We start from the raw sequence: 16422 nt of genomic DNA, 5'->3' as shown, positions 1-16422 counted from the left end.
TGGGACAGAGGTGCTGGCTCTTCCTGTGCTGGTTCCTGCTCTGCTCCCACCTGTGTCCTCCTCTCCTAACTCCCCACACCTGCCCCACCTCCCAGAAGGAGGGACTGAGCAGCCTGAGCCCCCAAACAGCCTTGCTGTCCACCCTTCTCACCGCAGTCCCCCACCGTCTGCAGACGCTGCCTCCTTCCCCAGCGACGGCCATCTGAGCTGTCCTGGTGCAATATCAGATCGATGGTTTAGGTATGGCTCTGGAAGCATGCCTTTTCTGTAATACTTTTGCAATGCTTTTGTATTCCCCACCCTTTTTTTTTTTTTCTTTTTTTTTTTGGGATGGAGTCTCGCTCTGTCGCCCAGGCTGGAGTGCAGTGGCAGTCTCCACTCACTGCAAGCTCCGCCTCCCAGGTTCACACCATTCTCCTGCCTCAGCCTCCTGAGTAGCGGGGACTACAGGCTCCCGCCACCACGCCTGGCATATTTTTTGTATTTTTAGTAGAGTCAGGGTTTCACCATGTTAGCCAGGATGGTCTTGATTTCCTGACCTTGTGATCTGCCCGCCTCCGTCTCCCAAAGTGCTGGGATTACAGGCGTCAGCCACTGCACCCAGCTCCCCACCCTTTCTTGTATGACTCATGGCCTTTCTGAGCACAGAGTAAGGGAGGGGACAAGAGAAGTGAAGACGATGGGGTAGCCACAGTCTGGGTGGGCTCTGGGGTCTGTCCTGGGAGGCTGGGGGCCATCCCCGGCACAGCCGCCTGCACAGCACCAGGTGCCTCGTGAGCGGCGGGTGGGGGTTCTTTCCTGATGCCCAGTGCTGTGGGGAGCAAGCCTCTCACCTACCTCCTGCACACATCCCCTCCGTCCTGCAGGAGCCTGATGAGCCACTGGCCTGTGTCTCCTAGGAAAACAGTCGCCTGCAGAAGGAGATTGTGGAAGTGGCAGAAAAGCTTTCAGATTCGGAGAGGCTGGCCCTAAAGCTGCAGAAGGACCTAGAGTTTGTGCTGAAGGACAAGGCGCGTCCCTTTGCTGACAGTCACCTCCAGAGGAAAGGGCCTGCTGGGCAGAGTGGGGGTGGCGGGGGCGGCGGGGAGAGATGCGGCAGGTAACGGAATTCGGTATTCTAAAATTTTGAATGAAGAGAAAGCGTGAGGCCTTCCCTCTGCTTCCTCTGCGTGACGATGTGGGGGGCTGTCTGCCTGCGCAGCACAACTGCTCGCTAGCGACAGCTTCAGTGGTGGGGGTCGTGGAGGGAGAGCAGGGCCCTCCCTGGCTGTCACCTCGGGAGGAGGACGGGGAGAGGGGCTGCCCAGGGCCAGGGTCTGGGCTCCAGGGATGAGTGTGGCCACCTTAGATAAATCTGGAAAATCCTTCTGCCTTGTGACCTTCTAGACGGGGGAGTAGAGAGCAGGAGGGGGCATGGCAGCTGTACCTGGAGATGTAGCGCCTGGTGTTGGCGGAAGCTGGGCAGGTTCTTGGAGCCCAGGGGCTGGAGAAGCAGGTCCCCCGTCTATCCGAGGCCCACCCGTGACTTCCTGTGTGTCTGACTTTCAGCTGGAGCCACAGAGTGCCGAGCTCCTGGCCCAGGAGGAGCGGTTCGCAGCAGTCCTGAAGGAATACGAGCTCAAGTGCCGGGTACGTGCCCCGCTCTGCCTGCCTTGTAGTCTCATGTCCAGGCTCTGGGTCTCCACACGCAGGTGGTTCACAGGAACGCAGAAGTGTCTGCTCCAGGGAGAGCCTCTGCTTGCGGCCGTTCTTGACCATGGCCTTGCCACACTCCTAGACTTAGGGGTCCCTGGCTCTCGTTGCCACCTATCCTGAAGGCCACCTCTGTGTGTCCAGGCACCATGCAGAGCATTGTCATCTTCTGTTGTTCATGTTTAGCTTTCCTGGGCCAAACCTGCCACGCGTGTCCGTTTGTTAGTTGGAGACACAGGAGTGCAGGGCACAGTGGACGCAGTGAATGAATCTTAAACCCAGGAGGACCCGCGTACACCCTTAACGTTCTCAAGGACCTCAAAGAGCTTTTGTTGATGTAGGTTATGTGGATTAAATTTAATATTTACCATGGTAAAAATTAAAGTGGAAATTTTTTAAATTTATTAATTTATTTAAGAATAATAATGTAATAATAGGTTAGCATAAACAGCCTATTTTGGGGAACATAGCTGTTTTCCAAAAGAAAGACAAACTAGCCAGGCATGTGCTGTGGTGTTGCATTCTTGCCAGCCTCCTCACTGGCCGGCCCAGCGGAGGACGGGATGCTCAAACCTGCTGCTGCGTCAGTCCCTCGTGATATCACATGACGCAGAGCATCTGGAATTGCCATGTACCCCGAAAGAGAATGAGCGCAAGGAGGCCGGAAGCGGTGGCTCACAAGGTCAGGAGTTCAAGACCAGCCTGGCCAAGATGGTGAAACCCCATCTCTACTAAAAATACAAAACTTAGCTGGGCGTGGTGGTATACGCCTGTAGTCCCAGCTACTCAGGAGGCTGAGGCAGGAGAATCACTTGAACCCAAGAGGCGGAGATTGCCGTGAGCCAAGATTGCGCCACTGCACTCCAGCCTGGGCAACAGAGCGAGACTCCTTCTCCCACAAAAAAAAAGAGAATGAGTGCAAAGAAGTCACTTCACACCTCAACGTGCCACACGTTCATCTGCCCCGCTGGGCCATGTGTGGGCTGCTGGGAGGCCTGGACGTCCACCCTCACAGCCTGTGTTTCTGGTTCTGTCGGACATAGAGTGACTGATTGTTCAGGTTCAGAGCCTGCAGTTGGACCACCACCCTCCTTGGCACATTTTGAATGCAAGCTGCCAGGTTCTGGGGCATTCCAAAGCCTCCATTTCTTCCCCTCCCTGCTCACCTGAGCATGCAGAGACTGTGGAATGTTTTAAAGCTCAGGTGTTTCCCTAGATCTGCAAGAATGTTTCTGTGAGGAAAGCCTGGTTCCAGTGCCTTGAAGGCCGCCTCGCAGATGAGCCGATGGCTGGCCCAGCCAGCGCCCCGTGGGTCTCACCCCACAGGACCCATCTTCTTGAAGAAAATTCTGTGTAGAAGAAAACAAACGAGTTGAGTTGGGTTGATTATTAACAATACAGAAAAGTTACTTTATCTCTAGTCATTCACCACATGGTTCTTTCACAGGCAGCTCCTTGTTAGGTTTTAACTTACCAAAAGTTAATTTATGCAGAACTTACACAGAAACATTTTTTTCACCGTCAAAACCCCAGTCCTTGACCCACCTGCCCCTCTTACATCCTGGCATACAGAGGGTTAGGTCCAAACGAGTTATAACAGTAGGCACTGAACCCAGCCAAGCGCTCAGCATCAGGAATGGCTGGGTATGTTATGACTGTTGTTCTAACAGAACCCTGTATAGGCTTGAAAATAACATGGAAGTGGAAGATTTTAGGCATGGAATTCTCTCCAGGCGGCATTGCCAGGTGAACAGAGATAAGTCACATGCATCCACAAATAACAGACATTTAAGACCCTGTATAATCTGCTCCCCCCACCCAGCAAAAATGAGAAAAAAATCTGAAGGTATCAGTAGAGCCTGCTTACTGTTCACTCATTCATTTCTCCTGCAAGTTAGCTTTAGTAATAATTTTAATAAAAATTTTCAAGTTGGGCAACCATAGTTTATAACTATATGAACAGGTGATGATCTGAAACTGACTTAATTTTACCCGGTGGATAATCGCTAGTTACCTTGGGTGGTGATGCCACAGCACAACTGGTTTTAGTTACAGCTCATTCTTTCCATGTGTGAATCTTTTTTTTTTTTTTTTGAGGCAGAGTCTCGCTCTGTGGCCCAGGCTGGAGTGCAGTGGCCGGATCTCAGCTCACTGCAAGCTCTGCCTCCCGGGTTTACGCCATTCTCCTGCCTCAGCCTCCCGAGTAGCTGGGACTACAGGCGCCCGCCACCTCGCCTGGCTGGTTTTTTGTATTTTTTTTTTTAGTAGAGACGGGGTTTCACCGTGTTAGCCAGTATGGTCTCGATCTCCTAACCTCGTGATCTGCCCATCTCGGCCTCCCAAAGTGCTGGGATTACAGGCTTGAGCCACCGCGCCCGGCCGGTCCATGTGTGAATCTTAAGTCCACATCACCCCATGCTGAAAATCTGTGATTGTTTCTGGGGATACTGTGATGGTCATTGTTAAGTGAGCAATCGATGTGAAATTTGAAATTTGAGCAGGTATTATGGAGAAAATATCTGTCTGTGAAGCTGGTAAGTCATGAGCTGCCCTATAGCCAGAGAACCAGAGAAAGCATTGTTGTTCGATTTTAAGGGTCTGTTCTCGATTCACTGTGAATGATCTCCCTCCCATGTAAAGTGACCCTGACTTTGTCCTGCCGCACGTTGCTTTGCAACCCCAGAGGATCGAGGTGAGCCCGAGTTTGCGTTCTCAGTGGCTGTGCTTCCCCCTTCCTGTCTGTGGTTTGCCTCCGTCTGGGCACCCTGCCATCATTTCCTGCACGTCTCATTCTCCTTTTGAGAATCCTGTGTGTGGTGAGCGGCGTCACCTTCCTTGTGCCTCGACTGGTGTGTGTGGGGTGGGTGGGGCCTGCCGTGCGGCCACTGGGGTCCAGACAGTGCACTGCTAGGACTGCAGCTGCATGTGGGCTGCCGGCTTCCTCCTCTTGTAGCTGCTGGAGCAGACTCAGAACCTAGAGATAACCTGCCATTAATAGGTTCCTTTAGTGCCCTGGATTTTTCAAATTTAAAACCCTTCTTTCTTTAACATGATTCTGTTACTTAAAGACATGCTATTCTTTTCATCTGGGGTTCTTTCAATTTTATTTTTTGAAACAGCAGAGATATTTTATATTTAAATGCTAACCTGTTTATTCAGATATTTCCCCTTTCCTTTTTTTGGATATTTTTTGTCTGTTTCAAACTAACATTTAGAACATTTAAAAACTTTTTATATGAAAACAATTTCAAACTTTCATAGTTACAAACAAAACTAGTACACAGAACACCTGTCTGTGTACCTTTTACCCACATGCACCTGTTCACACTTCACCCCGTTGGCTCTGCCTTCACATACCCGCTCACTGGCTTGTTGGTGTGGGTGTGAACGTGTAGACATCGTTATTTCTGAACCACAGCCTCAAGTAATCCAAAGGAAACATCAGCAAACCCCAACGTGAGACCATTTCTATGAAAAATGGGCAGGAAGAACAGTGTTCTTCAAAATTATCAATGTCATAAAAGACAAAGAAAGGCTGTGGGAATGTTTCAGAGTCAAGGACGTTAAAGGAACAGGACAACTGAAGGCAGCACCTGGCCCTGGACAAAACACTGGAGAATCCACTGAGAAAAGGAGAAAACGCTGTGATCGTCACGATATCCAAGTTTTATTTACTATACCTTCTAAAGCCTAGTTCATAATAGATTTTTACAATAATAATGTTTGATTTAATAAAAATTAAGACCCATTGATCAAAAACACAAATGGGAGTAAATGTTTGTGAATTATGTATTTATCTGATAAAAGACTTGGATCCAGAATATATGAAAACTCTCTCCGAATATGAATACATTACCTAATAAGAAAAAGGTGTATAAGTACCCATAAAGATACTAAACATCATGATTTAGCATCCGAGGGTCAGATACGCACATCCTGACCCTTCATGGCCCAGTGCTTGTGTGCACTTCCTAAGAAACGCTTCCTCTGCCGGGCGCAGTGGCTCACGTTTGTAATCCCAGCACTTTGGGAGGCCGAGGCGGGCGGATCACGAGCTCAGGAGATCGAGGTCAGCCTGGCTAACACGGTGAAACTCCATCTCTACTGAAAATACAAAAACTAGGTGGGCGTGGTGGTGGGCACCTGTAGTCCCAGCCACTCAGGAGGCTGAGGCAGGAGAATGGCGTGAACCCGGGAGGCGGAGCTTGCAGTGAGCCAAGATCGCGCCACTGCACTCCAGCCTGGGCAACAGAGCGGGACTCCGTCTCAAAAAAAAAAAAAAAAAGAAACGCTTCCTCCTGTTCTGCTGGCAGTGCTGTGCAGCTTCCTGCTGCTACAGGTGATCATGCAGAGTTCAAGGATTTGCAAGTTGCTTATTAAGCCTTTGGTAGGCTTCAAATTGATGCAGGCTTTAAACCACAGAAATTTGTAAAAGCCACAAGCGAGGGCTTTTATTTCCTGGAGAGTAAATTTTCCAACACCTGACTGAGTATTTTCTCCATGACTGAGGCATGCTTGCTAGCTTCATGAACTGCCATCGAAGCAACATATTACCTGCTGGCCGAGTTCCGCTTCCCTTAGTGCATCCACCCAGGGCCAGGTGGTTTCTTTAATGTCCTTTACTCTGACTCATTTCCTTTCTTTGTCTTTATGACATTGATATTTTTGAAGAATGTTGTCCTCCTCGCTTTTTCATAGCAACGTTCTCGTTTTGTGTGTTTCTGATGTTTCCTGTTCATAGCCCTGAGGCTGTGTGTCCTTGACTGGCACAGCACATGGGTGGTGATGTGCCCCGCTCGCTGGTGTTGCGTCTGATCTCTCAACCGAGGTGTCACCTGGTTTCTCTGCTCTGTAATCACCACTTTTTCTCCCCTGCAACTATTAATAATACACAGTCAGCGGAGAGACACTTTAAGACTATGCAAATATCCTGCCTTCATCAGAATTTTCCCTGGATTTAGCATCACGCTGCCACGGTGTCCTAGCCTTCCCGTCGCCTATGCAGCCTCCACTTGCTCCAGTGTCTGCTTACCGACATCATCCCTTCTTTTTGACATGTTCTTCTCTGCTTTGCAGCATATGATCTGAAGCAAATGGTTTATTTGGTGGTTAAAGCTGCAGAACCCTTTGCAAATTCAGCAGCCACTGAGGAAGGAATCCTACTCTTACTCAGGGCACTGCCTGACATGCAACATGCACACTGCAGCACCACTGCGGTTCCAACAAAGACTGTAGCTTCTGGTGGTGACAGTACTCTGCATTTTCTTTTCTCTTTTTTTTGAGACAGAGTCTCGCTCTGTCACCAGGCTGGAGTGCAGTGGCATGATCTCGGCTCACTGCAACCTATGCCTCTCGGGTTAAAGCGATTCTCCTGCCTCAGCCTCCCGAGTAGCTGGGACTACAGGCACCTGCTACCATGCCCGGCTAATTTTTGTATTTTTAGTAGACAACGGGGTTTCGCCATGTTGGCCAGGATGGTCTCTTGACCTCATGATCTGCCGACCTCAGCCTCCCAAAGTGCTGGGATTACAGACGTGAGCCACCATGCCCAGCCGTACTCTGCATTTTCTACATTTCTCCCCAGTAGCCGCCTTGCTTTTTTCTTTGGGTACCTCCCATATATCCAGTGATAGAAAGTGATGTAAGGGCCAGGCATGGTGGCTTACGCCTGTAATCCCAGCACTTTGGGAGGCTGAGGCGGGCATATCGCTTGAGGCCAGGAGTTTGAGACCAACCTGACCAACATGGTGAAACCCTGTCTCTACTAAAAATACAAAAATAAATTAATTAATTAACCAGGCGTAGTGGCGCACACCTATAATCCCAGCTACTTGGGAGGCTGAGGCAGGAGAATCACTTGAACCTGGTAGGAGGAGGCTGAAGTGAGCTGAGATTGCACCAGTGCACTCCAGCCTGAGGAACAGAGCAAGATTCTGTCTCTAAATAAATAAAGTAAAAATAAAAGTTTTTAAAAGTGATGTAGGGCAGAGAAAGTCAAGAAAGGACCCTTTGTTTTGGCTTATCTCACCATGTCGTTAGCGACTTAAAATCCAGATGGTTTCCTGCTGGAAGCTGGGAAACAACAGGCTGTCACCTCACAGTGCACCTCACCTGCAGGGGACCCTCCTGGAGGCCAGCTCAGCCATCTCGCTGGGCTGAATAGCTGCAGCTGCTAGAGGAGGTGTCTGGCTCTGTCCCTGCAGGACCTGCAGGACCGCAATGATGAGCTGCAAGCTGAGCTGGAAGGCCTATGGGCGCGGCTGCCCAAGAACCAGCACAGCCCCTCATGGAGCCCGGGTGGGTGCAGACGGCAGCTCTCTGGACTCGGCCCAGCAGGTAGGAGCCTGTCCCTGGAAGGGGGCTGACCCAAGGCCTGCTGTTGACACCGAGGCCCAGAGCCAGGAAAGGAGAGTGGAGATGATGAAGATGATGATGTTGCTGTGACCTGAAGGCAGGCGGTCTGCTCTGCAGGGTCTTTCCAAGGAGGATCACAGTGATGCCACAGGGTGACCTTGCAACATGGAAGGTCACCTGGAGAGGGAGGAAGAAGGGAGGCCGAGGTTGGGCAGGCCCAGGTCTGGCCCAGGCTCTTCCCACATCTGAGAGCTGTTTCAGTGACACGGTATTTGCTGAGACTGAAGAGCTAAATCCCGGTGAATGTGCTGGGGCCTCCCAGTACTCAGGCCTATTCAGATGGAGGCTGTCGGGCTTGCCCTTGCTGCTTCTGTGTGATGTGGTAGTTGGCGCCACCCCCCAAGTCTCAGCGAGGCAGGGAGGCACCAGGCACCAAGGGGAGCGGCCCCACCTGACCGAGTGCCCCTGTGCTCCCAGCCAATTGGACTAGGACAAACTTCACGGACCCAGAGGCCCCAGAACCCACATCGAAGTGTTTCTGGCTCCTCTGCAGAGAGAATGGGGGTCCAGGTGCTGCAGCCGCCCTTGAGGTCTGCAGTGCTCCTTTTGGAGGATGGGGTGGCCTCTGCCCACCCAATAGCAGCATTCAGTGCACGTGGCTCCGTGTCCACTGCTATGACAGGAGCCCATGGGGACCCAGCAGTCCCAGCTGCTTCCCTCGCTCCCCCGTCATGGCAACCTCAGCCCCTCAGAGAAGATTTTGCTGCCATCTGTAACCCTGGGAGAACTTCAGAGTTCTCCTTTTGCCCAGAGACTGTTTACTCAATAAAATAAAAGAAATGGGCAATATGGGAACCTCCTAGGGGAGCCTAGTGGGGGCTTTTGTGCATGTGAGACCGACCTCCTGGGACCCCTAAGGCACCCCCTCCCTTGCTGGCTCCTGGATTGGAGTCAGGCTCCCAAGGCGCAGCCCCGACAGCTGGCAGACTCTCAGGAAGCTGCAGGGAGGAGCAAGACCCCGCCGGCCACCCATCCTGGAAACACACATATCCAGGATTGCCTGCACCCAGGGTGGTGACTGTGGGTCTGTAGCCCCATTGATGTCCCACCTGGACGCCGCTGGCCGTCACACCTCCCTGCCCATCAGCCTCAGAGCGCTAATTCCAGCAGGGGTTAGTGTGCCAGACTTGCCTCTCAGAACCTGGCATCATTTGTGCGATGAAATAACAACATAGGGCCACTAAGAAAAGGTTATCTAAATAGATAATCTCTGTGCCCAGTGCTCTGGTCATCTGCACATCATGTAAAGCTCTGCACCACCGGGGATCTGCTGTGCCATAGCCCACTCCATCCTGCCATTTCCTGTGTGACCCTGACATCTTCAGCAAACAGGATTTAGGGTGCAGTAAATGTACCACAGCACAGCATATTTTAGAGACTGAAGGGGCTCCTGTGAATGATGTGGGGAGCTACCTATTCTCATCTCTGAGTGTTGTGGTAAATAACGGAATGCTGCGTACTGAGGAGTGCTGACTTTCAGGACGCAGTGTCATCCTCATGGCCAGCACCGCCTGCCCCTCATGTATGCTGCCCAAATATCAGATTGGAAGGTTTGGAAGGGGCCCCCGTGGCATCCTCAGTGTGACAAACAGAAGTGTCCTCTTGTTTGCAGGCATTTCATTCCTGGGTAATTCTGTTCCAGTGAGTATAGAAGTGGAGCTGATGATGGAGCAGGTGAAGGAGCATTACCAAGACCTCAGGACCCAGCTGGAGACCAAGGTGAGCGTGGGGCTGTGGGGCTGTGGGGCCCTTGGGAGCAGCTGCTGTGTGTCGGGCAGCTTTACTTGGCCACACTGACATTTCCACGTGTGTCTGCCCTGGAATCCTTTGTCTCATTGTGAGCCCCTGTCGGGAGGTATGTTTGTAGGGAAATGCAAGTAAAACTGACATGCTGCCCGAAGCCTCTTTGGAAGGACACAGGACATAGGATGACTGACGGGAAGGGAATGGTGTGATGCTCTGGAGTGTCACAAGGGGACACTTGAGGCAGCGCCGTGGCCAGCCCTCCTTGCCAGTCTGTGGGTGGGAATCAGTTACTGACTGTGCTCCAAGCCTGAGTGTCCTGGCATTTGCGCCCGAGGTAGCTTAGTGGCTTTGAGGCCAGGGCCATCCTGGATGAAGCTGTCAGGATGAACTTAGCCCTATTCTGTTCCTAGACTGTGGTGGCTTTTGAGGGACAGTGTCCATGACTTGTCATGTGTCCAGTTCCTCCTTCTGAGTAGCAGCTAGGTGGAGCTGCCTGCGGCCATGCCCTGGGGGATCCCTGAAGGATTAACTGGAAGCTCCGATGAGCCCTGCCCACCATGGTTGGATGGTATTCCTTCCACTGAGGGTCTTCACACTGTTCAGAGTCACCCCGAGGTCCTGTAAACGTTCTACCCTCTGCGTCCCTTGCAGTGCTCGGCCAGATGCTCTAGTGAGCCCCGAGCTTCCTGTCCCTGCCTGCCGCCCTGCCTCAGGGGGAATAGGTGACTCGCACCTCACTAGGCCCTGGGGAGCACCACCAGCATTCATGTCACTGTCCCCTTCAGCATACCCTGGCACCTCAGTGGGCCAGGATGCCGGTCTTTGCACATTGTCCCAGGCGGCTTCGTGTTTCTGTGTTGTGTCAGCAGCCAGATCATTTTTAGGGCCTCCTGGTCCACGGGGCTCATGTTTCTCGTTTTAGGTAAATTACTACGAAAGGGAAATTGCGGCACTGAAAAGGAACTTTGAGAAGGAGAGGAAGGACATGGAGCAGGCTCGCAGGCGTGAGGTCAGCGTGCTGGAGGGTCAGAAGGCTGACCTGGAGGAGCGCCACGAGAAGTCTCAGGAGGTCATCTGGGGCCTGCAGGAGCAGCTGCAGGACACAGCCCACGGCCCCGAGCCTGAGTGGATGGGCCTGGCGCCCTGCTGCACCCAGGCACTGTGTGGCCTGGCCCTGCAGCATCAGAGCTACCTGCGGCAGATCAGGTCCGGCTGGCTTCTTTCGAGATTTCAAGTCTGGGGTTTCTTGCCAAGAACCAAAATTTGAAATTAGATTTAGGAAACAACTCAGAATTGCTGTGCCTCCTGACTGGGTGGTTTTCCTCTGGACAGATGGGTGAGTGCCAAAAGAACAGGTCCTGGCACGAGGATTTTGGCTCTAAATTTAAAATATACATTGGAGCATGGTCCGTGAAGCCGTTCACTGTGTAGAAACAGCCCGGTGCTCTGTACCCTCTGCCTCAGCCGTGCCTGGCAGGAGCATCGCCTCCCTTGCTCAGAGCCGCCCACTTCTCCAGGGCCAGGCAGGGTAGTGTGTGGGGAAAGGCCTGAAGCCCTCAACAATGGGAAAGATGGCCAGCTGGGTTAGTGAGATTCCCAAAAAGGCTCAGGTGTGCAAGCGAGACAGAAGGCTTACAGAAAGCCTGCACTGGTGTTTTGTGTGTTCTGGTGTGGGCTACATGTGAAGTGACCGTGTCTATTCTTGTTGGGGGCATGTGAGGTAGGAGAGGAAGTGCCTGGTCATCGCAGACAGGCTGCTGCTCAGCTGGCACCCACTGTCCTGTGGAGAGCATTGGCCCCGGCTTAGAAGAGGATGGGCCCTCCCACCACACTGACCAGGCCACCCCCAGCCTGACAGATAGAAAGTCATCTTTCCGGCCAGACACAGGGGCTCACACCTGTAATCCTAGCACTTTGGGAGGCCAAAGCGGGTAAATCGCTTGAGCTCAGGAGTTCGAGACCACCCTGGCCAACATGGTGAAACCCTGTCTCTACTAAAAACACAAAAAATTAGCTGAGCATGGTAGCAGGCGCCTGTAATCTCAGCTACTCGGGAGGCTGAAGCAGGAGAATCACTTGAATTTGGGAGGCAGAGGTTGCAGTGAGCTGAGATTTCGCCATTACACTCTAGCCTGGGCCACAAAGTGAGACTCTTGTCTCAAAAAAAAAAAAAAAAAAAAGGTCATCTTTCCATCCTGTGCCTCCCCAGGCTTTCAGCTATTTCCCCTTAAAGCCAAGAGCGTGTGGTAAGAGACTGGGTCAGAGTCCCTGCAGACCCCACTGGGGACAGAGGATCAGGCACCAGCAGCCCCCCTCCTCTCAGCACCCAGGCCCTTATGCACCTGGCCCCCACCCCTAGCTGTCTCTGACAGCCTGTTCCTGGGGAACTGCTGTCCCCACTCTGCAGGACTCCCGATCTGCCAACGCTTGGAGGTGGAGCCCCCTCTGACTACTTCCTTGCTCCCCTGCCCTGGCCAGGCATGGACCACATACCCCTCCTGGTGCTGTAGTCTTGCCGGCCCTCACTTCACTTCCACTGGACTCTCCTGCAGGCCGCCAGAGGTCCCAAGGCCCAGCAGCTTTGGGGATTTAGGGGACAGTTCTGGCTCTGGGTCTCCAGCGCAATCCTGTAGAACCCACTGCAGTGTGGGCCACGTCCTATGTTTGCCCTGTCCAGTTGGGAGCCTGTGAGGGCTTAGAACGCGACTTGCATGGCCGAGGGTCTGCAACCGGGTCCTGCTTGGTGGCGGCCATCTTCCATATGAACACTCCACATGGAAAGGGTTGGCGCTTGGGCTTCCGTGTGCAGAACCTCGCCCCGTGGGGCAGATCCTCTTGTGGACTCTTAAGTAGGGCCCAGGGTACAGGCTGAAGCTGGGGCTGAGGGAGGCGAGGAGGGATAAAGAAAGCCAGCCACAGAGAGAGGAGGTCGCAGCCATTGAAACAGCTGGGCAGACTTTTCAAACCCGAGAGAGGGGCTGGGGGAGGCAGGGCGGTGGTGTATGAGGGTTCTATTTCTGCAGGAGAGAGGCCGAGGCAGAGCTGAGCAGAGAGCTGTTGGGGCTGAGAGCCCTGCCCGCTCGCAGAGACCTGACGTTGGAGCTGGAGGAGCCGCTGCAGGGACCCCTGCCACACGGGAGCCGGAGGTCGGAGCAGCTGAACTTGGAGAGTGCACTGAAGCTGCAGCCGTGTGCGAGAGAGAAGGGCGCCCAGATGTGCGCATCGTTGGCCCTCGAGGAGGAGGAGTTGGAGCTTGCCGGTGGGAAGCGAGTGGACGGGCTCTCCCAGGAAGCAGAGATGCTGGGGGCCCTGCCAAAAGAAGGGCTGGTGGCAGGAAGTGGCCAGGAGGGGGCACGTGGCCTCCTGCCACTGAGCCCATGCTATGGGGAGCGGCCACTGGCCTGGCTGGCCCCAGGCGATGGCGGAGAGTCCAAGGAGGCGGCAGGAGCCGGGTCTCGCTGTAGGCAAGCCCAGGACACAGAAGCCACGAAGAGCCCGGACCCCGCCCCTGTCCCGGCATCCCACGGGCCTTCAGAGAGGTGGTCACACGTACAGCCCTGTGGGGTGGATTGGGGGACTGTCCCAGAGGAGCCAGAGCTTTTCGGTGTGCCCGCGGGGCTGGAGCAGCCTGGATCCCGGGAGCTGCCTCTGCTGGGAACAGAGGGGGACGCCTTGCAAACCCAGCCACGGATGTGGGAGTCACCCCTGAGCCCGGCCGCTTCGTGCAGGGGACAGGCTGAGAGGCCACAGGCCATTCAGGAAGAGCGAGGGCGAAGCTGGAGCAGGGGCACCCAGGGACAGGCCTCGGAGGAGCAGGCCCGGGCCGAGGGCGCCCTGGAGTCTGCGTGCCAGGAGCACAGCGTGGAGGTCGCCAGGAGAGGGTCCTTGCCATCCCACCTCCAGCTTGCGGACCCGCGGGGTTCCGGGCAGGAGCAGCTTGCCGCCCCGGAAGAGGAAGAGACCAAAATAGCGCTGGAGAGAGAGAAGGATGACATGGAAACCAAACTTCTACATCTGGAAGACGTCCGGGCTCTGGAGAAACATGTAGATTTGAGAGACAATGACAGGTTTGGCTTCTACTCGTTCTTAAAACTAAGAACTTAAAACTAAAAAAGCAGAACTAACCCACTGACCCCTGTTGCTAATGGTTCTGCATGGCGCTTTCTGCCGACAAGCTCGCAGCCCCTGATGGGGGCTGTGTAGCCCTTCAGCCTGGGTAGGAGTTGTGAGCCCAGCCCCGTTCCGGAATCCCACGGTCATCTGGTGCTCTACCATTGGGCAGAGAGAGGGCAGGACGGCCTTTTGGGGCAGCTCTGACTGCCCTGGTGTCCCGCCTTTGGTGTTAGAAAGTTCCTGCCGCTTTTTTTTTTTTTTTTTTTTTTTTTTTTTTTTAAACAACGGAGTCTTGCATTGTTGCTGGTGCTGGAGTGCAGTGGCGCAATCTCGGCTCATGCAACCTCCGCTTCCTCGGTTCAAGATACTCTTGTGCTTCAGCCTCCCAAGTAGCTGGGATTACAGGCGACTGCCACCAAGCCTGGCCTATTTTTGTACTTGTAGTAGAGAGGGGGTTTTGCCATTTTAGCCAGGCTGGCCTCAAAGGTGATCAGCCCACCTTTGGCCTCCCAAAGTGCTGGGATTTCAGGGGTGAGCCACTGCGCACAGCCCTTGCTTCCAAAGCTTTTTCATTGTTGTTCCCAGCAGAAGCTGTATACCCATTAAACAATAACTTTTTGCTAGTATTTTGTTGAGGATTTTAGCATCAATTTTTACATCATAACGGATTGGTCTGCAGTTTTCTTTTTTGGTCTGTAGTGCCCTTGCCTGGCTTTGGTATCAAGTAATGCCTCATAGAATGAGTTTGGAAGTGTTCCCTTCTCTTCAGTTCTTGGAAGAGTTTGAGAAGAGGTGGTAGAAGTTCTTCTTTAAGTGGTAGAATTCACCAGTGAAGACATCAGCTCCTGGGCTTTGTTATGAGGTTTTTTTGTTTTTTGTTTTTTTTAGACAGAGTCTCGCTCTGTGGCCCAGGCTGGAGTGCAGTGGCGCTATGTCAGCTCACTGCAACCTCTGCCTCCCAGGTTCAAGCGATTCTTCTGCCTCAGCCTCCTGAGTAGCTGGGATTATAGGCGTGCACCACCAGGAATCAGGAATTTAAAACCTCCTAACAGCTGGGGCGTGGTGGTTCACGCCTGTAATCCCAGCACTTTGGGAGGCCGAGGTGGGTGGATCACCTGAGGTCAGAAGTTCAAGACCAGCCTGGCCAATGTGGTGAAACCCCGTCTCTACTAAAAATACAAAAATTAGTGTGGTGGCATGCGCCTGTAATCCCAGCTACTTGGGAGGTTGAGGCTGGAGAATCACTTGAACCTGGGAGGCAGAGGTTGCAGTGAGCTGAGATCGTGCCACTGCACTCCAGCCTGGGCAACAAGAGCGAAACTCTGTCTCCAAAAAAAAATACAAAAATTAGCTGGGCATGGTGGCACACACTTGTAGTCCCAGCTACTGAGGAGGCTGAGGCAGGAGAATTGCTTGAACCCAAGAGGCAGAGGTTTCAGTAAGCCAAGATCACACCACTGCACTCCAGCCTGGGTGACAGAGCGAGATTCCATCTCAGAAAAAAAAATTCCTTTTTTTTTTTTTGAGACGGAGTCTGGCTCTGTTGCCCAGGCTGGGGGGGCATGGCCCGATTCCACTCCCCCGCAAACTCCACCTCCCGGGTTTATGCCATTCTCCTGCCTCAGCCTTCCGGGTAGCTGGGACTACAGGCGCCCGCCACCTCGCCCAGCTAGTTTTTTGTATTTTTTAGTAGAGACGGGGTTTCACCGTGTTAGCCAGGATGGTCTCGATCTCCTGACCTCGTGATCTGCCCGTCTCGGCCTCCCAAAGTGCTGGGATTACAGGCTTGAGCCACCGCGCCCGGCAAAAGAAATTCCTTTAGTGAAACTCTGTTTGTAGTAAATTTCCTGTTTTTGCTTATCTGAAAAGTGTCTTAAATTTTCCTTCATTTTTGTAAGACAGTATTTTTAGGGACACAAATCTAGATTAGCCATTAAAGGGCCGCCTTTCTGCCCTTTGAATGTCTTCTCTCCGTGTCAGAGACCTGGTTGCTGATGCTACGTGAATGTGAATGGCCCTTGATCCGTCTGCTCTTCCTTCCATGGACTTGGTGGCTTAACAAGGCACAAAAGTGCAATGTTATAGTTTTGGAGGTTGGAAGAGGAAAGGGTCTCCTTGGCCTTGGAGTGAGATGCTGGCAGGGCTGCGGGGCCATCCAGAGGCCCCAAGGGGAGCTGCCTGCCTCGCCTTCTCCAGCGGCCTTGGCTTGAGGCGTCCTTCCATCCTGGAAGCCAGCCCTGGGTGGCCGAGTCCTCCTCACATCACCTCACTCCAACACTGACTCTTCTGCCTCCGCTTTCTACCTCTAAGGACCCTCGTGATTACCTTGGGTTCCTCTGGAGAATCAGGGTAATCTACAGTCAGAGAATGAGCAGCCTTAATTCCCCCTGCTGTGTAATGTCACATAGTCTCCGTTAGAGGCCAGTATTGTGCCATCCACAGTAGGTATCTGACTTT

General features: G+C 53.0%; 1 protein-coding gene across 7 annotated transcripts in view; it reads left to right on the top strand.

The window, feature by feature from the left end:
- The window catches only part of NINL (ninein like), a 133998-nt gene that overhangs the window by 98279 nt on the left and 19297 nt on the right, over positions 1-16422 (top strand). For all 7 annotated transcript variants that reach the window (XM_017862788.1, XM_017862782.1, XM_017862784.1 and 4 more), the window contains 6 exons: positions 900-1010; positions 1549-1629; positions 7896-8028; positions 9719-9825; positions 10775-11058; positions 12876-13919. In XM_017862788.1, the coding sequence (XP_017718277.1) occupies positions 900-1010; positions 1549-1629; positions 7896-8028; positions 9719-9825; positions 10775-11058; positions 12876-13919 (1760 nt within the window). The remainder of the gene's footprint in view (positions 1-899; positions 1011-1548; positions 1630-7895; positions 8029-9718; positions 9826-10774; positions 11059-12875; positions 13920-16422) is intronic.

The sequence above is a fragment of the Rhinopithecus bieti genome, unplaced genomic scaffold (assembly GCF_001698545.2).
Source record: "Rhinopithecus bieti isolate Rb0 unplaced genomic scaffold, ASM169854v2 scaffold_66136, whole genome shotgun sequence".
NCBI lineage: Eukaryota > Metazoa > Chordata > Mammalia > Primates > Cercopithecidae > Rhinopithecus > Rhinopithecus bieti.
Note: the sequence above shows the minus strand (reverse complement) of the source record. Positions and strands in the feature narration are given on the sequence as shown.